Below are 17,642 nucleotides of genomic sequence, written 5' to 3' on the forward strand. Positions count from 1 at the left end.
CTTAAACCCTTTCAATAAAATGCTTTACTAAAGTCTGAATTTAAAAAGCGTCTACAAACTAATACAAACGTTAAGCAAGGCAAAAACGTTTCTTTTTAAATCGGCGTCGAGGCGCTTTTGCCTTAAACAAAAAAAGCCTAAATCAAGAACCACTAAAAATCTATTTAAACATCAGCTGGGAGTTTAAAATTAACAAATAAACTAGTTATCCTCGTTTAAAATATGTTAAAATATCATTAAAATACAAATACTTATTTTGAATATACTTTTATTTTTATGAAGCAGCTAAAATTTGAAATACAAGTTCAAAATGTGTGTAATGTGATACCACTTAAAATGTACTGCATTCAAGTATTAAGTTGTTTATAAGTACATCAATTTTTACTGCTACGTTGGTGTACTAAAATGACACAAAGTTTTGTTTATATACAGTTCAAATTTTACATGCAAAGCTACATTGAGGACAATATGTTTTGTTGTTTATTTATATTGATAACTTTCAGTACCACCCCGACCAAAACCTAAAAAATAAATAATTTTAAATTAAGCAATTTTTGTTATTTATCCTTTATGTGGAAAGACAGATTTTTCAGTCTAAACATAGGGTAACAATTGTTTAATATTTTAAATTTATCTTAATATCAACATATTTAGTGTAAATTCAATAAAATATTGAACAATTGTGTAAGGGTAATTTAATTTAAAAATACTTAAGAATAGCATTGACGTTAACTAAGCCAAAACATTCGCTAATACTAAGTAAAAAACTAGTTAAAAGATGATTTAAAAAGGAAGCTAATATTTATTTTTAAATTTTTAAAGCGAAAGTGACATGCTCTAATTAGAAACCTTTAAACACAAGATTAAAACTAATTATTTAAAGTTTTCATTAATTTTAAATGAAGTAATATACTTATTTATATCGGTCTATGACGTCACTGAACGTCGATTTATACGACTGAATGGTTAACAATAAAACAGACTTTGTGTAAAGACTTTTAAAAGCTTTCAGTGCAAAAATAGTAAAGAATTTTGGTTTATATAATAGTCTAATTCAATTATATTGCTAATGGTATTTAAAACAAAAAGTTAATAAAAATTTATCCAAAAATGAAAGCCAAATTTAAATTTTTGTATAGCTAAATTTTCGTTAGCAATTTTTTTCCTTATAAATTTTTTATTATAAGTTTACAATGATATAAAAAATAGAACTAACGTAAAGGCACTCTTTTAAAGTGATAAAAAATATCGTAAGTACCAAAACTTATATTTTAAAAGTATAGTAAAGAGCTAATATAAAACCAAAAATTTTAATATAAATTTAACGACAGTTTTTATTAAAATGCGTTCAAGAATTAATTTGAAAGTCAAAGATTATGCAAATAGGTATTTTCTAACATTCCAATTCATTTAATGTCATAGTGTATAGGTTTAAATACACTTAAAACACTAAAAAACTACGAAACCGTATCTTAAAATGCTTTAAAGTTCTCTAAAAACTACTATTAACCTCTATAATATACCTGCACGTGATTTAATGGGTTTTGTTAGCGGTAACCTTTAAGTTAAGTTGTTAATTTAAAATATTTTAAATGGCAAAGCGGTAAAACTAAGCTTTATATATGTTAGTAGGCAATTAAAAAAGCTGATGACTTTAAATTTTAATTTTAATTATGTTCTGACTTACCTCCAGGTCCGAACTCAGCAGCGTAACATGGGTTGTGACAATAAGGCTTTCCCTCATGCTGAAAAAAATAAGCATTTTTAGACCTTTATAAATTTTGTTTATTTTGGATACATAACAAACAGTTTAACAAGGTACTGACGTCAAAAAATATGACGTCACAAAACGTAAAGTCATAAATGATGACGTCACACGATTTGGTGTCACAAAACCAATAGCGGCAATATCAACGTCACAGTTAAGAAGTGACAAAAATTGAAATTTTAAAATAAAAATATGACGTCACAAATAAGAATGACGTCATTAAGTTACCTCAGCGTGACCTCCACTCGTCAAAGTCTTTTTACATTTCACGCAGCGAAGACAAGGACGATGCCAATCCTTTCCGAGAGAGGAGACTTTTTCAGCTAAAAATTTACATTTTTATTAAAATAAAAAAAAGCGGTTTTTAAATAAAATATTAGGAATTAATTGAATATGATACACAAAAAATATCAAATAAATCTTAGAAGGCGATATATACGTCAAATTTTTGTGCTACAAAATAGATAAAACTGCCATTTGTGAAAGCTTTGGTAAATTATCACAGGCAAATATTAGTTAAGAGTTACGACAATTAAAATCCCAACCATAGGGTGGGCTAACGACTTGTTCATCAAAAATAATAAGGTTACAAATTGAACATATATACATAATCTACCATCATAATAATATTCATAATATGAAGTTTAAATGTTTATTTAGATCGCCATTGAGAATAACAAAAATCAATACAATTCAAGGTGCCAATTTTATTAGATTATATAATATTTATATTGGATTATACGCCTGAAAAATATACAAATAAGGTCTAGACTAAACACATAGGGAAATATGTATTTATTAGGATTTAGAAAATGTTAAAGATAGCCTGAAGCGTTTTATATTTTACAACGTATTTTTCACGAGGTTACCAATTAAAATTTTAACAAATTTAGGAACTAATAAAAACTTATTTATTATTTACAAGTCACATGTTAGTAATAACTGTTGTTGTTATGTTAACAGCGTTGTAAATTGTAATTGTTTTAGTTAATTGTTTTAACAATAGCGTCTTTGTTTTGTTTAAGTAATTGTTTTTTGGTAATTTCCATTGTCTAATAAACAAAGTATTTAAGTGTTTAAAATATTAATAAATAAATATTTATTATCTTAATGACTTAACCTCTAAAAATAGAAAATACCATATAAGCGAAGGCAACTTATTTTTTCTCTACATTTTTCACATTTTTTAAAAGATTAATACTCTCCAATTTCACGGGCCGCATATTACCAGCATTCTAAGCTTAAATAATATTTTAAACGCGGTATTTTAGGGCAATTTTGCAAGATATAAAATTGGCATTGAATAACATTTGTACATTGCAGTTTAAACGTTCATTAAAATACGGTTTCTGCTTATGCTAAAGGACATCCTGTTATTTAAGTCATATATTTACTATTAGTAACATCATTTATGGTTTTATAATACTGAATTACTTGTAACAATATACGTTGTGTGTATTTTAGTGCAATATCATAAGCAGCAGTTGCCTTTCGACAAACTATGAATTATTCATATACAAATATGGGCGTTTATATTAGGTCCTTTTAAAATACAACACCTATATGTTATATAGACACAAGGTTTCTTGCTGGGTTTTGGGTGTTTTGGTTTACAATTAACTAAGCGAAAACGTCATTTCAAATGAACTGTTGACATTTTAAACAAGGTTGTTGGCGACACGATTACTGATGTAAATTTCGCTTTTGTGTTTGTCAAAAGGGATTTCGTTTGTCCGTCTATTACGTCACAACCACGCCCGTGCAAAAACACACAATATCGAATTCTTTAGAAACGTTAAAAACTCGATTTGAATTAATTTTAATTAATTTTTTTTTTGAATTTTTATAATTTTGTTTATTTAAAATATATAAACAATAAAGTTTTGCATAAAAAACTGTATAATTTTAACTAATTCGTCGGTTAATTAATTAGTTTAAGGTATTACAATTTCAACTAATTACGTCATTTCCTTTTGTTTTGTGACGTCACTATATAATTTGCAAAGCGGGTTTAACACAACCGGTAATTTAATATTAAGAACCCAGGATGTTTAAATATAAAACGTAATTTCCTTATTTTTAGATCGAAATATTACTTAACTAATAAATTGTTTTTTTTACATATCCAATATACAAATAAACAGTTAAAACTTGGTTTAAAATAAGCTTAAAATTGTTTTAAATACTTACCAAAATAGACTTCTTTATTACATGCAGGACACTTCGGCATTTTTCAGTTTTTTTCACAAAAATCTTATTTTAAATCTGTTTGAAATAATATCGCGTACAGTAATTAATTAAAACTACTTTTAAATTTGCTTTAAATATCTAAATAAGAACTGACTCAGCAGGATTTTGCAGATTATTAAACTAAGTGACTTCAAACGTCGTAAACACGGGGCTACAAATAATAAAAAAACTAAAGTTTTTAAGTAAACAAATGTGAGAGAACCCGCCCGAACCGTTGGCCAATCAAGCGTTGTTGGCATTCTTTCTTTTATTTTCTCTCAATTTGCATTTTTAAACGAGAATTCGATATCAAAAAATATTCTATAAATTACTTTCCATTTTTGGTAAATCTTTTCGTTCAGTTTATCTCCATGGGAGAATTGAAAAATAAAACTAAATTTGCATTTTCAAGCCAAACTACTGTTAAGTTTATTAATTAATTGATAAGGGTGGATGATAAGGTTGGTAAATTAAATTATATTTATTGAGGACAAGTTGTTATACTAGCACGCATGATAGGGCATTACTATGACGTCATTCAACTGTTTATATTGTTCGCGGGGTTTCAAAAACAATTTATAAAATTAAAATTTTCGGTATTTTAATTAATTTCTGGTAATTAAAACCTGAATATTTAAGAAGTATACGTTTTATTCTGGTATATTTAATTTGTAGATTTAAAAAAACAGTGGAAAGTTTATGGTTTACTGTTAAAAATAGCGCAACATTGAACGGTTTTGCAAAAATTTAAATAGTTTTTAACCAAAATATGACACAAGTTCATCAACATTGTTTTAATCTTGTTCAAGCACCGTACGGAGCTTGCAGATCAATTGAAACCAAAATGGCGGCGAGATATTTATGTTTTACGATCACAAACTTTGATTGGGAGGAAACTATAGTAGGACGAAGTTCAGAATCGGATTTTCGAATCGGGCACAATTCAGAAATAAATATCGTGTCACGTAAACACGCGCAACTTTATATAAATGAAGATGAACTGTTTGTGACTGACCTGAAAAGCACAAATGGGACATATTTAAACGAAATTCGGATTGCATCAGGCATAAGAAAGCAAATTTATCCGGGAGATTATGTTTCGTTTGGTTGTTCGTGTTTAGATTCACAAAAACCCAAATTAGGTGAAAAGGCCTCGCTTGAAAATTTACCGTTTCGATTTAGGATAATGTACAAAAAAGTTGTATCAAGATATTCTGTGAAGCAAGTGGTAAATCAACGTACAAAGAAAAAAGTAGAAAATTTATCAGATTCTGAAAGCAGTGAATTCGACAGCGACGATTTAATAACACGAGATTCTGAACCAAAGCCGAAAAAAACTTTTAAAAAAAGAAAAATTATAATTTCTTCAAGCTCTTCTTCTTCAAGCGAGGAAGAGACTTTAAACAATAAAAAAAAATCGTTTTTTAAAAAATATGCAAAGAAGTCAAGAACCTAAAATCTTACTTCTATTTTTTAAATTGTATATATGTACAAATTATTATGGTACCGATCTGCTAAAGTTTTTAAAATTCGTGCTTTTTAGACAAATTTTGTATTTCTAAAATGTTAGTTATTACCTCACTTGTAATTTTTTTAGATGTGTTATTAAAAATAAGGGCAAATCATTTAATTTTGAGCAATATCACTTAACTTTAAACCAATTATTTTTGTTATAGAAGCAACATCGTTATAAATAAACCCAATTATTAAACAAAATGCCAAGAGAGATAGTTACGCTACAAATTGGACAATGTGGGAACCAAATTGGGTTTGAGTTTTGGAAACAATTATGTCAAGAACATGGTATAAGACCAGATGGAATATTACAAGATTTTGCAACTGATGGGACGGACCGAAAAGATGTATTCTTTTACCAAGCTGATGACGATCACTATATTCCAAGAGCGGTGCTAATTGATTTAGAACCGAGAGTTATAAACTCAATTTTAAGTTCAGAGTACTCAAACTTGTACAATCCTGAAAATATATATTTGTCAGAGCATGGAGGCGGTGCTGGGAACAATTGGGCTGCAGGGTATCATTCAGGAGAGAAAATTCATGAAGAATTGTTTGATATAATAGACCGTGAAGCCGACGGTTCGGATAATTTGGAAGGTTTTATGCTTTGTCACTCAACAGCAGGTGGTACAGGGTCTGGGTTGGGTTCATATATGCTCGAAAAACTAAACGACCGCTACCCGAAAAAATTGATTCAAACTTACAGCGTTTTTCCTAATCAAGATGAAGTATCAGATGTAGTTGTTCAACCTTATAATACAATGCTTACACTTAAACGTTTAACCCTATATGCTGATGCTACAGTAGTGTTAGACAACACTGCATTAAACAACATTGCAACTGAAAGACTTCACATCCAAAATCCATCGTTTTCGCAGATTAATAAAATGGTTTCCACAATTATGTCGGCTAGTACAGCAACTTTAAGATATCCTGGTTATATGAATAATGATTTGATTGGATTAGTGGCATCCCTAATACCAACTCCAAGGTAATTTACCTTAGTTTAAAGCCTTTTATATTTACAATTTCTACCAAGAAACCCTGACAAAAAAGTGTTTTAGACCAGGCATTTTTGTATTTCGGTACTGTATGTTGTATGATAATGTTAAAAAATATTTTTTTAGGTTGCATTTCCTTATGACTGGATATACACCATTAGTTAGTGATCAGGCCTTAACATCAGTTCGTAAAACCACAGTTCTTGATGTGATGCGAAGATTATTGCAACCTAAAAACATGATGGTGTTTACTGGTCGTGAGAGAATGAATCAACATTGCTACATCTCAATTTTAAATATTATTCAAGGAGAAATTGACCCAACACAAGTACACAAAAGTTTGCAAAGGATTAGGGAAAGAAAATTGGCACAATTTATTCCATGGGGCCCTGCTAGTATTCAGGTATTATTATAGTTTTTTTAGAAGTCTTGTCAATACAACTGTTAAAATAATGCGTGAAAATCCATACTGATTGGCAAAAGTTGTTTATTTAAATAAGGAAAATATTATTCCTCAAAAATCAATTGTTTTTGTGATACATGTAATAATAATCCAACTTTTACTTAACTTGGATTTTATGTGGTATTGATTTGGAGTTTTTATCACTTTTTTTATTTTCCACAGGTTGCTTTATCAAAGAAGTCTCCTTACATACCTTCTGCCCATCGAGTAAGTGGCCTTATGCTAGCCAATCACACCAGCATCAGTATGTTATTTAAACGTGCATCGCGACAATTCGACAAACTTCGTAAACGCGAAGCTTTCTTAGAGCAGTTTAAAAAGGAGGATATGTTTAAGGAGAACCTTGATGAAATGGATGCGTCGAGAGAGGTTGTTCAACAGTTAACCGATGAATATGAAGCTGCTGCAACACCAGAGTATTTACATTGGGGAGAGAAAGATGTTTAAGAGGATTGGTTGTTGTTAATTATAGACAATATCAGTTCTTGATAAGCATATTTTCATCGTGAAAATATATTTTTTGTTTACATTATTTTGGTTAGAATACAGCATTTTTGTTGGGGTAACTTTGAATTGTTAAAATTCACAATGCCGCTTTTGCTTCTTTTTTGTCTTGTTGCATTTTCTATATAAAGCGTGGTTATGATATGATATGTACACATTTTTGTATGTTTAATAGTTCAAAATGTAGCTGTTGTTTTTTTCTACTTATTTACTGTTAAACTTTTTTTGCCAAAATTCAAATAAAATAATTTTGTAGAAAAATTTAAATTTTGTAATAATTACCCTTTAAGTCAGGATAGGTTAACTTTATATCATTTTTAAATTAAATTTAACATCTAAAACATACAAGTCAACTGATACTTTCTTATTCAAAGTGTTGATTAAACATATACCAGTTATTATACTTTCTTAGCAAACAAACCTTCAGTCCTGTAACCCACAATACAAATATTACAACATAATTTCTAAGTAGTTATTTAATAAAACGCCAACACCTATATTTCATGATACAGAAACAAACACATTTTAATAAAAATTAATGAAACTGTTAGCTTAAAATACTTAATTAGTACAAAAGTTAAAACAAACAAATACATTCGAAAGTTAGAAAATAAACAACAATTGCTAACAAAGTAAAAAACTTTATACAATCACAATTATTTAAAAGTTTTAAAGCTCAATGATTAAAACTTTATTTTCGACCTAACATTTTTTCAAAAAATGTTGTATATAGAAATAGTTGTCCAATTGAAGAAGTTGTTGTTAAGCATTATTGTACCGGTTGTCCTATTATCCTACTTACCCATAGCTATACTTACACAGAAATTTACACTACCCTAACTTACCTGCACTATATAACAATGGCCACCCTATTATTTACAGATCAATACAGATCTACATTTGTTTGCGTAATGGACTTACTTTTAACCTGGTAAGGTTTAAAATCTAAAGATAAGGAGGTTTTCTCTCAATAGAAAGTAATGGATTCCTTTAAAAGTTGAGAATTTTCACAATATCGGAAAGTTAAAATACTTCTTAATTAGTACAACTGCAGGATCTTTCTTAAATGGTGAAAATAGAAGCTTCTTATCAGTAAAAGAAAATAGTTTGACTCCCAAAAAATCCAAAAAGTTAGAATTTTTTAGCAATAAACATAATTTGGCACTAAAAATGATGAAATTCTTCAGTAAATGAGAATGGTTTGGGCACCCAAAATGGTGGATTTCCTCTGTAAAGAAAAATAGTTTGAGCACCCAAAATGGTGAAATTCTTTAGTGAAAGAAAATGGTTTTTTTTTGAGCACTAAAAATGGTAGAATTCTTTTGTAAAGAATAATGAGGCACTCAAAATGGTGGATTTCCTCAGTAAAGGAAAATGGTGGGAGCACCAGTTCCATCTTCACTATATTCATGTTCATGGTTGGTATTTTCAAGCTAAAAAATATGATAAAAAATCATTTAAATAAACATGATAAAATCATTTAAATAAAAACATATTGAACAAAAAATCCATACATAATGAAACTAAGTAAACCAAATATAAATGTACGTTAAATTTATAGGCCTACTGTATATGTAATGGGAAATCAATATATAATTTATTTTGTATATATCTTTATCCTCGATGTAGCAAGGTCGACTTCACAACCTAAACATAGAGTAACATCAGTTACTCCGACCCAGTGTCGAGTTGCCTGTGGCAGTTTGGGATATTATAGATTATAATTGCCCGGTAATTATTCTGCTGATTAAGTGCTGGCTCAGCAGGAGTCCATAACGTTTCTAGCGACTTACTCAAGGGCGCTACAGCTTGAGAGCAGTGGGGACTGAACCCATGACGCTAATAGGACTTAGTAGACTAAACATAAATGTATGTCCAAATTATAGGCTTACAAAATAAAATAAAACTGCCATTCGTGTTGCATGGGTTAAATATTGGGTTAAATAGAGCACAACAATTAAAATCCCACTCATAGAGTATGCTATAAATCAATAAATTTAGAAAGTAGTAAAAGATAATTTAAATACTTACTGAGTCTAACTCATGACTGATTGAATCATTCTCATCTGAGAAATCCTCATCAAGAATCACCATTCCATCTAAGTTGATATTTGTTGCTTCATTTCTTTTAACTTCATTTTGTTCAATCTTAATACAAAGAAATATAATTGTTAGAAAAAAATATAAATGTTAAATTTAACATCAAAAAATTATTATTATCAGAAAACCATTAATTTAAAATCTAAAAAACAATTTTTTTTTAACATTTTTAACAAAAAAAATGGGCTTTAATAACCTCATGGTATCTTGAACAGTAGTAACCTTTGCTCCACCAATCAGATACATTAGTAACTATCCAATCAGGATTCAAACCTTCCAGTTGGGAGATTATTGCTGACAACAGTCTAGCATTTCTGTTTCCTGTGGGAAGTTCAATTTTGTAAATTCGCATTCAATATAAAACATGTTTTACTTGGAAAATGTTAACTATAGAACTTATGAACCCTATTTAAACATACAATGTATTCTTTTAAATTGTACATTTATGTATAATAAATCTTAGTGACTAATATTTACATAGAATGGATGTCCCATTTAAAGGCTACAAAATATAAAAACTGCCGTTCGCATTGCGTGAGTAAATTACTATGGGCAAATATTAGTTGAAAATTGCAACCATATTTTGATAACTAAAATACCAACTGTTGGTTAGGCCATTAACTAGTATGACAAAAAAACAAATATATTTAAATTTAACCAACTTTTAAAATAAACTTACTTGGAGTATCATAAGGGGGACAATTATAAACTCTAGGCAACCAAGAATGCAGTTTTTCAACTCCTGCTTGATTTTGATTTATTTTTGGGAGTGTAGGTAGCCCTTTACATGTACCTTGACCCAGTGAATTCATTATCTAAAAAATAACAAAGTAATTTTGAATTTTTGTTAACAAGATAAACCCACATCTATGTTATATATATATATATAATGGAGCTTAGTAAACGGTTTATATATATATATATATATTTGTCCAATTTATAGGCTGAAAATAAAAACTTGCTGTTTGTGGTTTATTGCAGGTAAATATTAGTTGAGAGTTGCAATCATGTTACAAAGGCAGGCTTGAAACTAGTGTATATCAATGTAAACATACAATTAAAAAACAAACTGAATACATTATAATGACAAACAAAAAACAGATAGTAAAAGAAAAATACAATTTTTTCCTAAGCATTTTATTAAACAAATTCTACTTACATTTTTTGCACTATTTTTCCATGCCCACAATTTCACAAAATTAATTGCATCTCCATGATATTGGGGGAATAAAAGATCAAGTTTTTGAGTTATTTTATTTAGCTCTACATCAGAAAATTGATTGTAATTTTTCTTTGAGTTTAAATTAGAAGATTGTGTAATTTCCAAAGCTTGTTTCTGTTAAAAAAAAATTGTTTAATTAAACTAACAGAAAAGTATTTATACATAAATTTTAAATGTAACAATTAAAGTATATATAGCTAATTTTTTTATTAAACTTTAAATAAATAGAAAAAAACATTAAATAAATGGAAATTTACTATAATCAGCAATAAAAACTTTACAAACTGTAAATAAAACAAATATTAACCACAATTTGTTACTACAATAGTTTAACCATACTTAAACTTATAAAACTACAACTTAAACAAACCTGAAAGTTTACAAAAGTTTTCCAGTTGACTGATTTCCACTTATCTCCACGGGATTCTATTCTTTCAATAATATCAGCCTAAAAAAATAACAAAAAAAGATAAAATTTATTCAATAAATATTTAACTAAAATGAAATCACCAACAAAAACTGTAAGTATAATACCAACGCAAATTTAAAAAGATATGATGTCAATTACATGATACGTCCTTAAAACATAATGAAGTAAGAAAAAAAATTGAATATACACATTTAGAGATACCAAAAATTGTAAGATATTTAAAGTTAAATTAGACAAAAATGGTACAGGAAATTTAAAACATAAGTTCATAAGTTATTAGTTCATTTTTATACAATATAGCCCTATGTGATTTTAAATAAGCAAGTATAGCCTTTTTTCATGAAAATATAATTCCTACAAGTTTAAAGTATATAAATATTTTATTACCTTTATTGTGTCTCTCACATATTTGTCTTGAAATAATTGTCTCAAAATCATCAAAGCATGATCCTTTGTATATTTTTGTCCAATAAACTTCTTGTTGAATTGCAAAGACTTCTCAATAATATTATCTATAGCTTCGGCATCGTATAAATCAATATCATACAGATAATTTAATGGGTTTTGCATAACAATGTCTTTCATAAAAAGCTGGGTAAAAAATAAAATTTAATTTGTTTGTACTTTACAAAAAATAAAATATTGCTTATTTGGTACAGATATGTTACCTGTTAAAAATTAACTATTAAATAAACATTTTGTTTATTATTACCTTAAATTCTTTAACTTTAGTCTTTAAAGCACGAGTTAAAAGCGGTGCAGACTTGGTTTGTCTATCCAAAACTAAAACCTTTTTCTTTGCACCAAATTGAATTTCATCTTTGTTTTGTTTTAACATCACATTTTCTTTTCTCTTGATTCCAAATTTAATTGGTTTGATTTTTGGTTTCGCACATTCTGTTTGAGCAGATAAATTTAGTTTATTGTTTTTGTCAGCTTCATGGATATTAAGCTGTTTCTTATTTGTAGCTAGAGCCTTAGTATTTCGACCATGAGGTAATCTTTTTTTGTGTTTATTAGTATTAGCCGTGAGAATAACCTGTTCTTTTTCTTTTGTAATGAGTGGGCTTCTTCGAGTTTGTTTTGAATTATTACTGGAAGTTGAAAGTTTTTGTTTTTTTGGTGATGTAGTTTCGTGTTGATTGGCAGAACGTTTTATTGTTCCAATTTTATCAATCACAAAAAATTCTATTTGACCCTCATCTTTTAATTGTTGATCTTCTCTATTAGAACTTTTTGAATTTTTAGAAGTTCGGGTAGTTTTACCTTCTGGTGACCTTGAACTATGACCCTTTGACCCACCTGTTGGATGGTTGGGTGAGGTTGACCCTTTTTCTGAAATTGAGTTTTGATAATTGGATCTTGACCCAGATGATAATCTACGATTTGTTGGTGTTGACTTATGGTCCCTTGGGTTGGGCTTTGTGCCTTTTGAAGTTGACCTTCCACCTTCTGGAACTGACCTCCGACCTCTCGACGTTGACCCATTGCCCCTGAATGAACTCTGACCCATTGGCATTGATCTCTGTTCTCCTGTTGACCACTGCTCACTAACCGACCCATGACCTCTTGGCAGTGACCCTTGAACCCCTGACCCATGGTCGCTTGGTGTTGTGCTTTGACCCTCTGACATTCGTCTTTGACCCCGAAACAAATTTTGACCTCTTAATATTGAACTCTGGCCTTCTGAAATTGACCCCTGACCTCTTACCGAATTGCTTCTATCTCTTGACCTTGCGATAACTCTTCTGGGTGGGGTGGATGACCTTAAGTAAATTTGTTAAGCTAATTTATAAAGCATTTGTTAAATTAATCATAAAGGTTAATTATAAGTATATTAATTGTTGGAAATCTTGGTCAAAATGATTTGATCTATGGACTTTAATTGACATTATAATTGGCTTGGTTTGGGTTTTGTACCTTTGCCCCATTTCTTCTTCTAAATCTTCGGTTTTTCCATAGATGTCTTCAGTAGCTTCCACTGCAGCAACACTTGTACTAGGTGAACTCTAGGAGTTAAATAGAAGAAAAACAAAGATTTATTATAAATTCTAATAGCCCAAAAAATTTTGATTAAACGGAATTAAATCTTCTGTTGCTAAGACTATGGTTCTTTGACAAAAATTTTCAAGATTTTTTGATTCTAATAATTTTCATGTATTTCCGAAGATGCTAAGACCTAACCAATTATAGTATGAACTTGGTTATTTACATAATTTATCACATAAAGTGATATACATACATCTTCACATTACTGACCTGGTTGTGATTTATTCCTTTTTTGTCATTTGAGATCACAAATGTTTGGCTAAGATCAAAATTATCAAATTTACTTTCAACTTCCGCGGCCACTTCTACTGTACTTTCCAGACCTACTCTGGTAGATATTGTTGCTTCATTTTGGTTCACAGTCCTTGTGATTTGCAAATTTTCTGAGCCATGTGTAGGGAATAGATTTCCAGCATTTTTTGTGATTTTTTGCGGGACTACACCACCAGAAATAACCACTGGTATAGGTGCAGCTTCAATTTTAATTTGTTTTATAAGATTTTGTGTTAAAGTTTTGGTTTGGGCTAGCTGTTGATAATTTTCTCGCTTTATTTTAATAATTTTTGGCCGTGTTGGCGGTGCATTAGGTTTAAATTCTTCTTTAAAATTTGGGCTAATTTTATCCTGATTGGGTAAAAGTATTTTGCCAGATGCAGTTTTTTGTAACCCCAACTCATTACAAAGCCCCCGAACTTCTTGTTTAACCAATCGAAATTTCTCGACATATTGTAAAAGTTCTTTAGCTTCACTGGAGTTCTTTGGGACACAGCGTTTCGCTAGTTTATCCCCTTCTGACAAACTTCGTAAAAATAGGATCGGGATTTCAGTAAGATCCGAAATGCCTTTAAACACGGTACTTGTTTTAACATAATCTTGAAATTGTGAAGTATGTAAGACATTTTTCGCAAACCAGTCAACGTAATGTTTTCCCCAAAAATCAAAACTGGAAGATTTTAGATCATTTTTTTCTCCAGATACATGTTGTTGTAGTTGTAGCAAACTGTCCCAAGTATTTCTTGTTTCTTTCCTTTCCTGATTTTGTTGGGAATCCAAAGATCTTGATACAGGTATAACCAGTCTTGTATTTTCTGATGGTTTTTGAACTGTGATTTTTTCACTTCCTCTAAGCAGGAATGTTCTAAAATAAAGTCGTTAATTCGGTAATAAAACATTAATTTTACAAAGCTCATGAGGGCAATAAAATATTAGGTATATCATTAAAATGTCGTTAAAAATAAAATTATATTGTAAAAACTAATAATTTTATTTTAAAAAAGTAAAAAATTTGTAAAAATAAAAAAAATTGACAGCAAACCTTTGTTGTGGAAGTTTATTTTGAATTTTAACTTCTCGTTTATCTGGTATTTCCATTTTTATTTTCTTAGTAATTGTAGCAACATGTTGCCTTGTATCTATAACCTTTCTTTTGGGAAGTGGTTCAACATTTTGATGTTTATTATTATTATTAAAACGGGCATGTTCTTGATGGTGTCCTATACCTTTATTGTTATGCGAAGTTTCGTTTTTAATTTTTTGCGACATTGCTTTTTTCCAGCCACTGGCATATTTTGAAATCTTCTCCATATCTTGAACAGCATTAACATCACTTAACACTTCTGGTAGAATTGGATCAGATTTAGTTTGGGCTTCCTCATTAGCTTTTAGAAGATTTTCTCTCATTTCGGCTGATAAGGAGTCCTCAAAATTTCTAGAAAATTGCGGCCTCTTTTTTTTAATTTCCAATGAAACAGAATATTTTTCTTTCTCTGGTTTGGAAGTTTGAATAAAGGGTTCAACAGAAATAGGTTGGCTTTCTGTTGTAGTAAAGCTGTTGTTTTCACGCAATGGCACAACTTTTTTGCTAGAATTTTTTAGGATACTTTTCTTTGGTTTTGCCGGAACTGAGATTGGAATTTGTTTTACTGTTGCATCCTCCTGCTTATTTTGATTTGAAATATCCTCATAATTTTCCAATACCTTTTTAGAAACATAATATTCCTGATCCAGCATTATAGAGGTACCAGTATTTTTAGGTTTCTTTAAATTATTGTCACTCAATTTAGGAGTTTTTAGGTCTCCATCAGAATGTGCATTTACAATCATTGATACCGATGGAGAAGTATTTTTTAGTGCATCAAAATAGCCCATGTTCAACAACTTATTCTCTAAATTACCACCACCATGCTTAGAGTCAAAAGACTGGGTTATTTCTGGTGAAGAATCATTGTTTTTTAAATCTGTTTTCTCATTTTTGTTTTCATTTGTTCCAACCTCATTGTTGTTGTCTTCATCTTTATCCAGCAACTCTCCTACCCAGGAGAAACAAGGTAAATCGTCATCGTCATTATCGAACTGTTTATTAGTAAATGGGGTTGGAAAAAGTGAAGATTTTCTTAAGGAAATGTCAGGAAAATTAGACATTGCTGGATAGTTAAAAAGCATTGAGCCACTGGTATAGTTTCTCAGGTAAGATGGAATGTATTCTGTGGTATTATCCTTTAATGAAAGGTCAGCATAGTTGGAATTGTATGAGTCTTCAGGTTTGAAATCAGATGACACGAAATCGTTTAAAGTTTTTGAGTCATAACTCTGAATTGGTTGACTCAATTTTGCTGATGGTATTGTTGTATCTTTTTGTGCATTTGTAAGTTTTGTAATGCTATTTCTATGTGAGTAATCACTATTAAAATTATATTCATAGCTTGAATTAGAAAGCATTTGAACATTGGAATTAGAAAGACTGTTGTCTAATTCGAATATTTTATTGTCTTTGTTTATTTTTGAATATGTTTCGTTTGATTTTGGCGTAGTTGAATGGTGTTGTTTTGTAGATCTACCATTTAATTCAGATTCATTTACTGAATAATGTTGTGAAGTTATTTTTTCTTTCAAGCCAGGGCTTGTACTTTTCTGTTGATTGGGTTTGTAACTCTTGTCTTTTGCTATAGTTGCTTTACCAGATTTTTCTTTATATTTGTCATACTTTGGCTTGCCTTTATCTACAATATGTTTTTTACTATTGTGTCTGTCTTGGTAGTATTTTTCAGTTTTAGGTTCATGTCTTCTCCCTTTTTGTTGTTTGGAAACACGAAACTCAGAATTGTCCAAGTTGTTGCCAGCTACAAACTTTTGAGAATATTTTTGTTGTTCAGTTTTTTTAACTTGCTCCAAATCAACTTTAGTACTTGAACTTGAACTCTTACTTTGTCCAAGATATTTGTCTTGAGTTGAAGCCAAGGTGTTAAGTTCATCAATTAATGTTTTACTATATGGTGATGACTCTTCATATTTAGATTGTTTAACTTTATCTTTCTGATAACTAACAGGTTTATCAGCTGAATAGTTGTTTTGATATTCCATGTATTTTGTATCAGATAGCATTGGATTAAGAATAGTTTTCGGCGCCGGTATAACTGGGTCTAATATCTTGCATTTCTCACTAAGCGAAGTTGTTCCTGATAAAAATTTGCACCCCGCACTAAGAGAGCTACCCAAAGGTGTCGATAGCATTGGTTGACCTGTTAGTATAATTTTACGATCCAAACCAACTGGTCCTAATGGCAGTGGTCGTTGTATTACATTGTCGTTTTTTAGTTCCACTTTTCTACTGTCATCAATAGAGGATAATTTTAATGGTAATGTTGATGTATCGGGTTGTACAATATTGTGAGGTTTAATTGTGTTGTAATTTGGTTGGTTTTTGTTGATGGAAGATTGATATTCATTGGGAGACTGTTTGCCTGATGTTTTTATTTCTGATGGCTGGGTATGAGTTGTTTGTGGATAATATCTTTCATTGAATGGACTTTTTTTAGGCGACCTATTACTAGGCATTCTATAAGATTCATTTTTCGGTGATATTGACCGTTTATAGTCTCTTCTTTGTGATGAAACATTATTTTTAAATCCATGTCTTCTGGATGATCGATTTGGGAATTTCTCTCTTCTCGGAGATCTTCTTGGTGATCTTTTCGGGGATCTTGATCTTCTAGAATTATGACGATTGTTGCGATTTTTATTTCGATCTCGCCACATTTTAAATTTAAAAGTTTAAACTAATAAATACCAACACATTAGGATTTATATTTATATAAAATAAAACTGTTTTACCAGTTATCGTTAACTAACAAATTTTGTTATTAAAATGATTCTGCAAAAAAAATCAATGTAACAGACTAGACTGACAATAACAGATATTCGTTAACATTCTAAATCTTAATGCTGACTACTATATCATTCACAAATCCGTAAGATAATCTGTCTGGTGATTTGATTTTATTTCAAAAAATAAGAGTAAAATGCTTAACATTTAGTATATTATCGATTTCCCGAACTGTCAAAATTTGAGAACAAAAAAT

The 17,642-nt window shown here is 29.8% G+C and overlaps 4 protein-coding genes across 5 annotated transcripts; 2 read left to right on the forward strand and 2 right to left on the reverse strand.

Annotated features, from left to right (window-relative positions):
* Window positions 1-257: 257 nt before the first annotated feature.
* LOC145750044 (cysteine-rich protein 1-like) lies at window positions 258-4,149 on the reverse strand. Of its 2 annotated transcripts, XM_082565960.1 has the most exons (5): window positions 3,959-4,149; window positions 1,997-2,091; window positions 1,688-1,745; window positions 1,524-1,558; window positions 258-521 (listed from the first exon to the last, which is right to left on the reverse strand). In XM_082565960.1, exons 1-4 carry the CDS (start codon window positions 3,996-3,998, stop codon window positions 1,548-1,550), a joined length of 204 nt encoding a protein of 67 aa, XP_082422086.1. In that variant the 5' UTR covers window positions 3,999-4,149; the 3' UTR covers window positions 258-521; window positions 1,524-1,547. The 2 variants fall into 2 exon arrangements, with proteins under 2 accessions (XP_082422086.1, XP_082422085.1); XM_082565959.1 differs by lacking the exon at window positions 1,524-1,558 and having other exon boundaries at window positions 3,959-4,135.
* Window positions 4,150-4,572: 423 nt separating this feature from the next.
* Window positions 4,573-5,602, forward strand: LOC145749318 (uncharacterized). The gene has a single exon (XM_082565049.1). The coding sequence runs from the start codon at window positions 4,767-4,769 to the stop codon at window positions 5,451-5,453; it is 687 nt and encodes a 228-aa protein (XP_082421175.1). The 5' UTR covers window positions 4,573-4,766; the 3' UTR covers window positions 5,454-5,602.
* A 53-nt stretch (window positions 5,603-5,655) lies between these two features.
* Window positions 5,656-7,738, forward strand: LOC145749317 (tubulin gamma-1 chain). Its single transcript, XM_082565048.1, has 3 exons — window positions 5,656-6,506; window positions 6,643-6,919; window positions 7,142-7,738. Exons 1-3 carry the CDS (start codon window positions 5,713-5,715, stop codon window positions 7,424-7,426), a joined length of 1,356 nt encoding a protein of 451 aa, XP_082421174.1. The 5' UTR covers window positions 5,656-5,712; the 3' UTR covers window positions 7,427-7,738.
* Window positions 7,739-7,951: 213 nt separating this feature from the next.
* On the reverse strand, window positions 7,952-17,423 carry LOC145750607 (uncharacterized). The gene is made up of 11 exons (XM_082566678.1): window positions 14,600-17,423; window positions 13,495-14,422; window positions 13,156-13,244; window positions 11,948-13,001; window positions 11,623-11,826; window positions 11,176-11,253; window positions 10,743-10,919; window positions 10,263-10,398; window positions 9,780-9,904; window positions 9,515-9,631; window positions 7,952-8,916 (listed from the first exon to the last, which is right to left on the reverse strand). The coding sequence occupies exons 1-11, from the start codon at window positions 17,317-17,319 to the stop codon at window positions 8,845-8,847; spliced, it is 5,700 nt and encodes a 1,899-aa protein (XP_082422804.1). The 5' UTR covers window positions 17,320-17,423; the 3' UTR covers window positions 7,952-8,844.
* Window positions 17,424-17,642: the final 219 nt, after the last annotated feature.

Source organism: Corella eumyota, chromosome 4 (assembly GCF_963082875.1).
Source record: "Corella eumyota chromosome 4, kaCorEumy4.1, whole genome shotgun sequence".
Lineage (NCBI taxonomy): Eukaryota > Metazoa > Chordata > Ascidiacea > Phlebobranchia > Corellidae > Corella > Corella eumyota.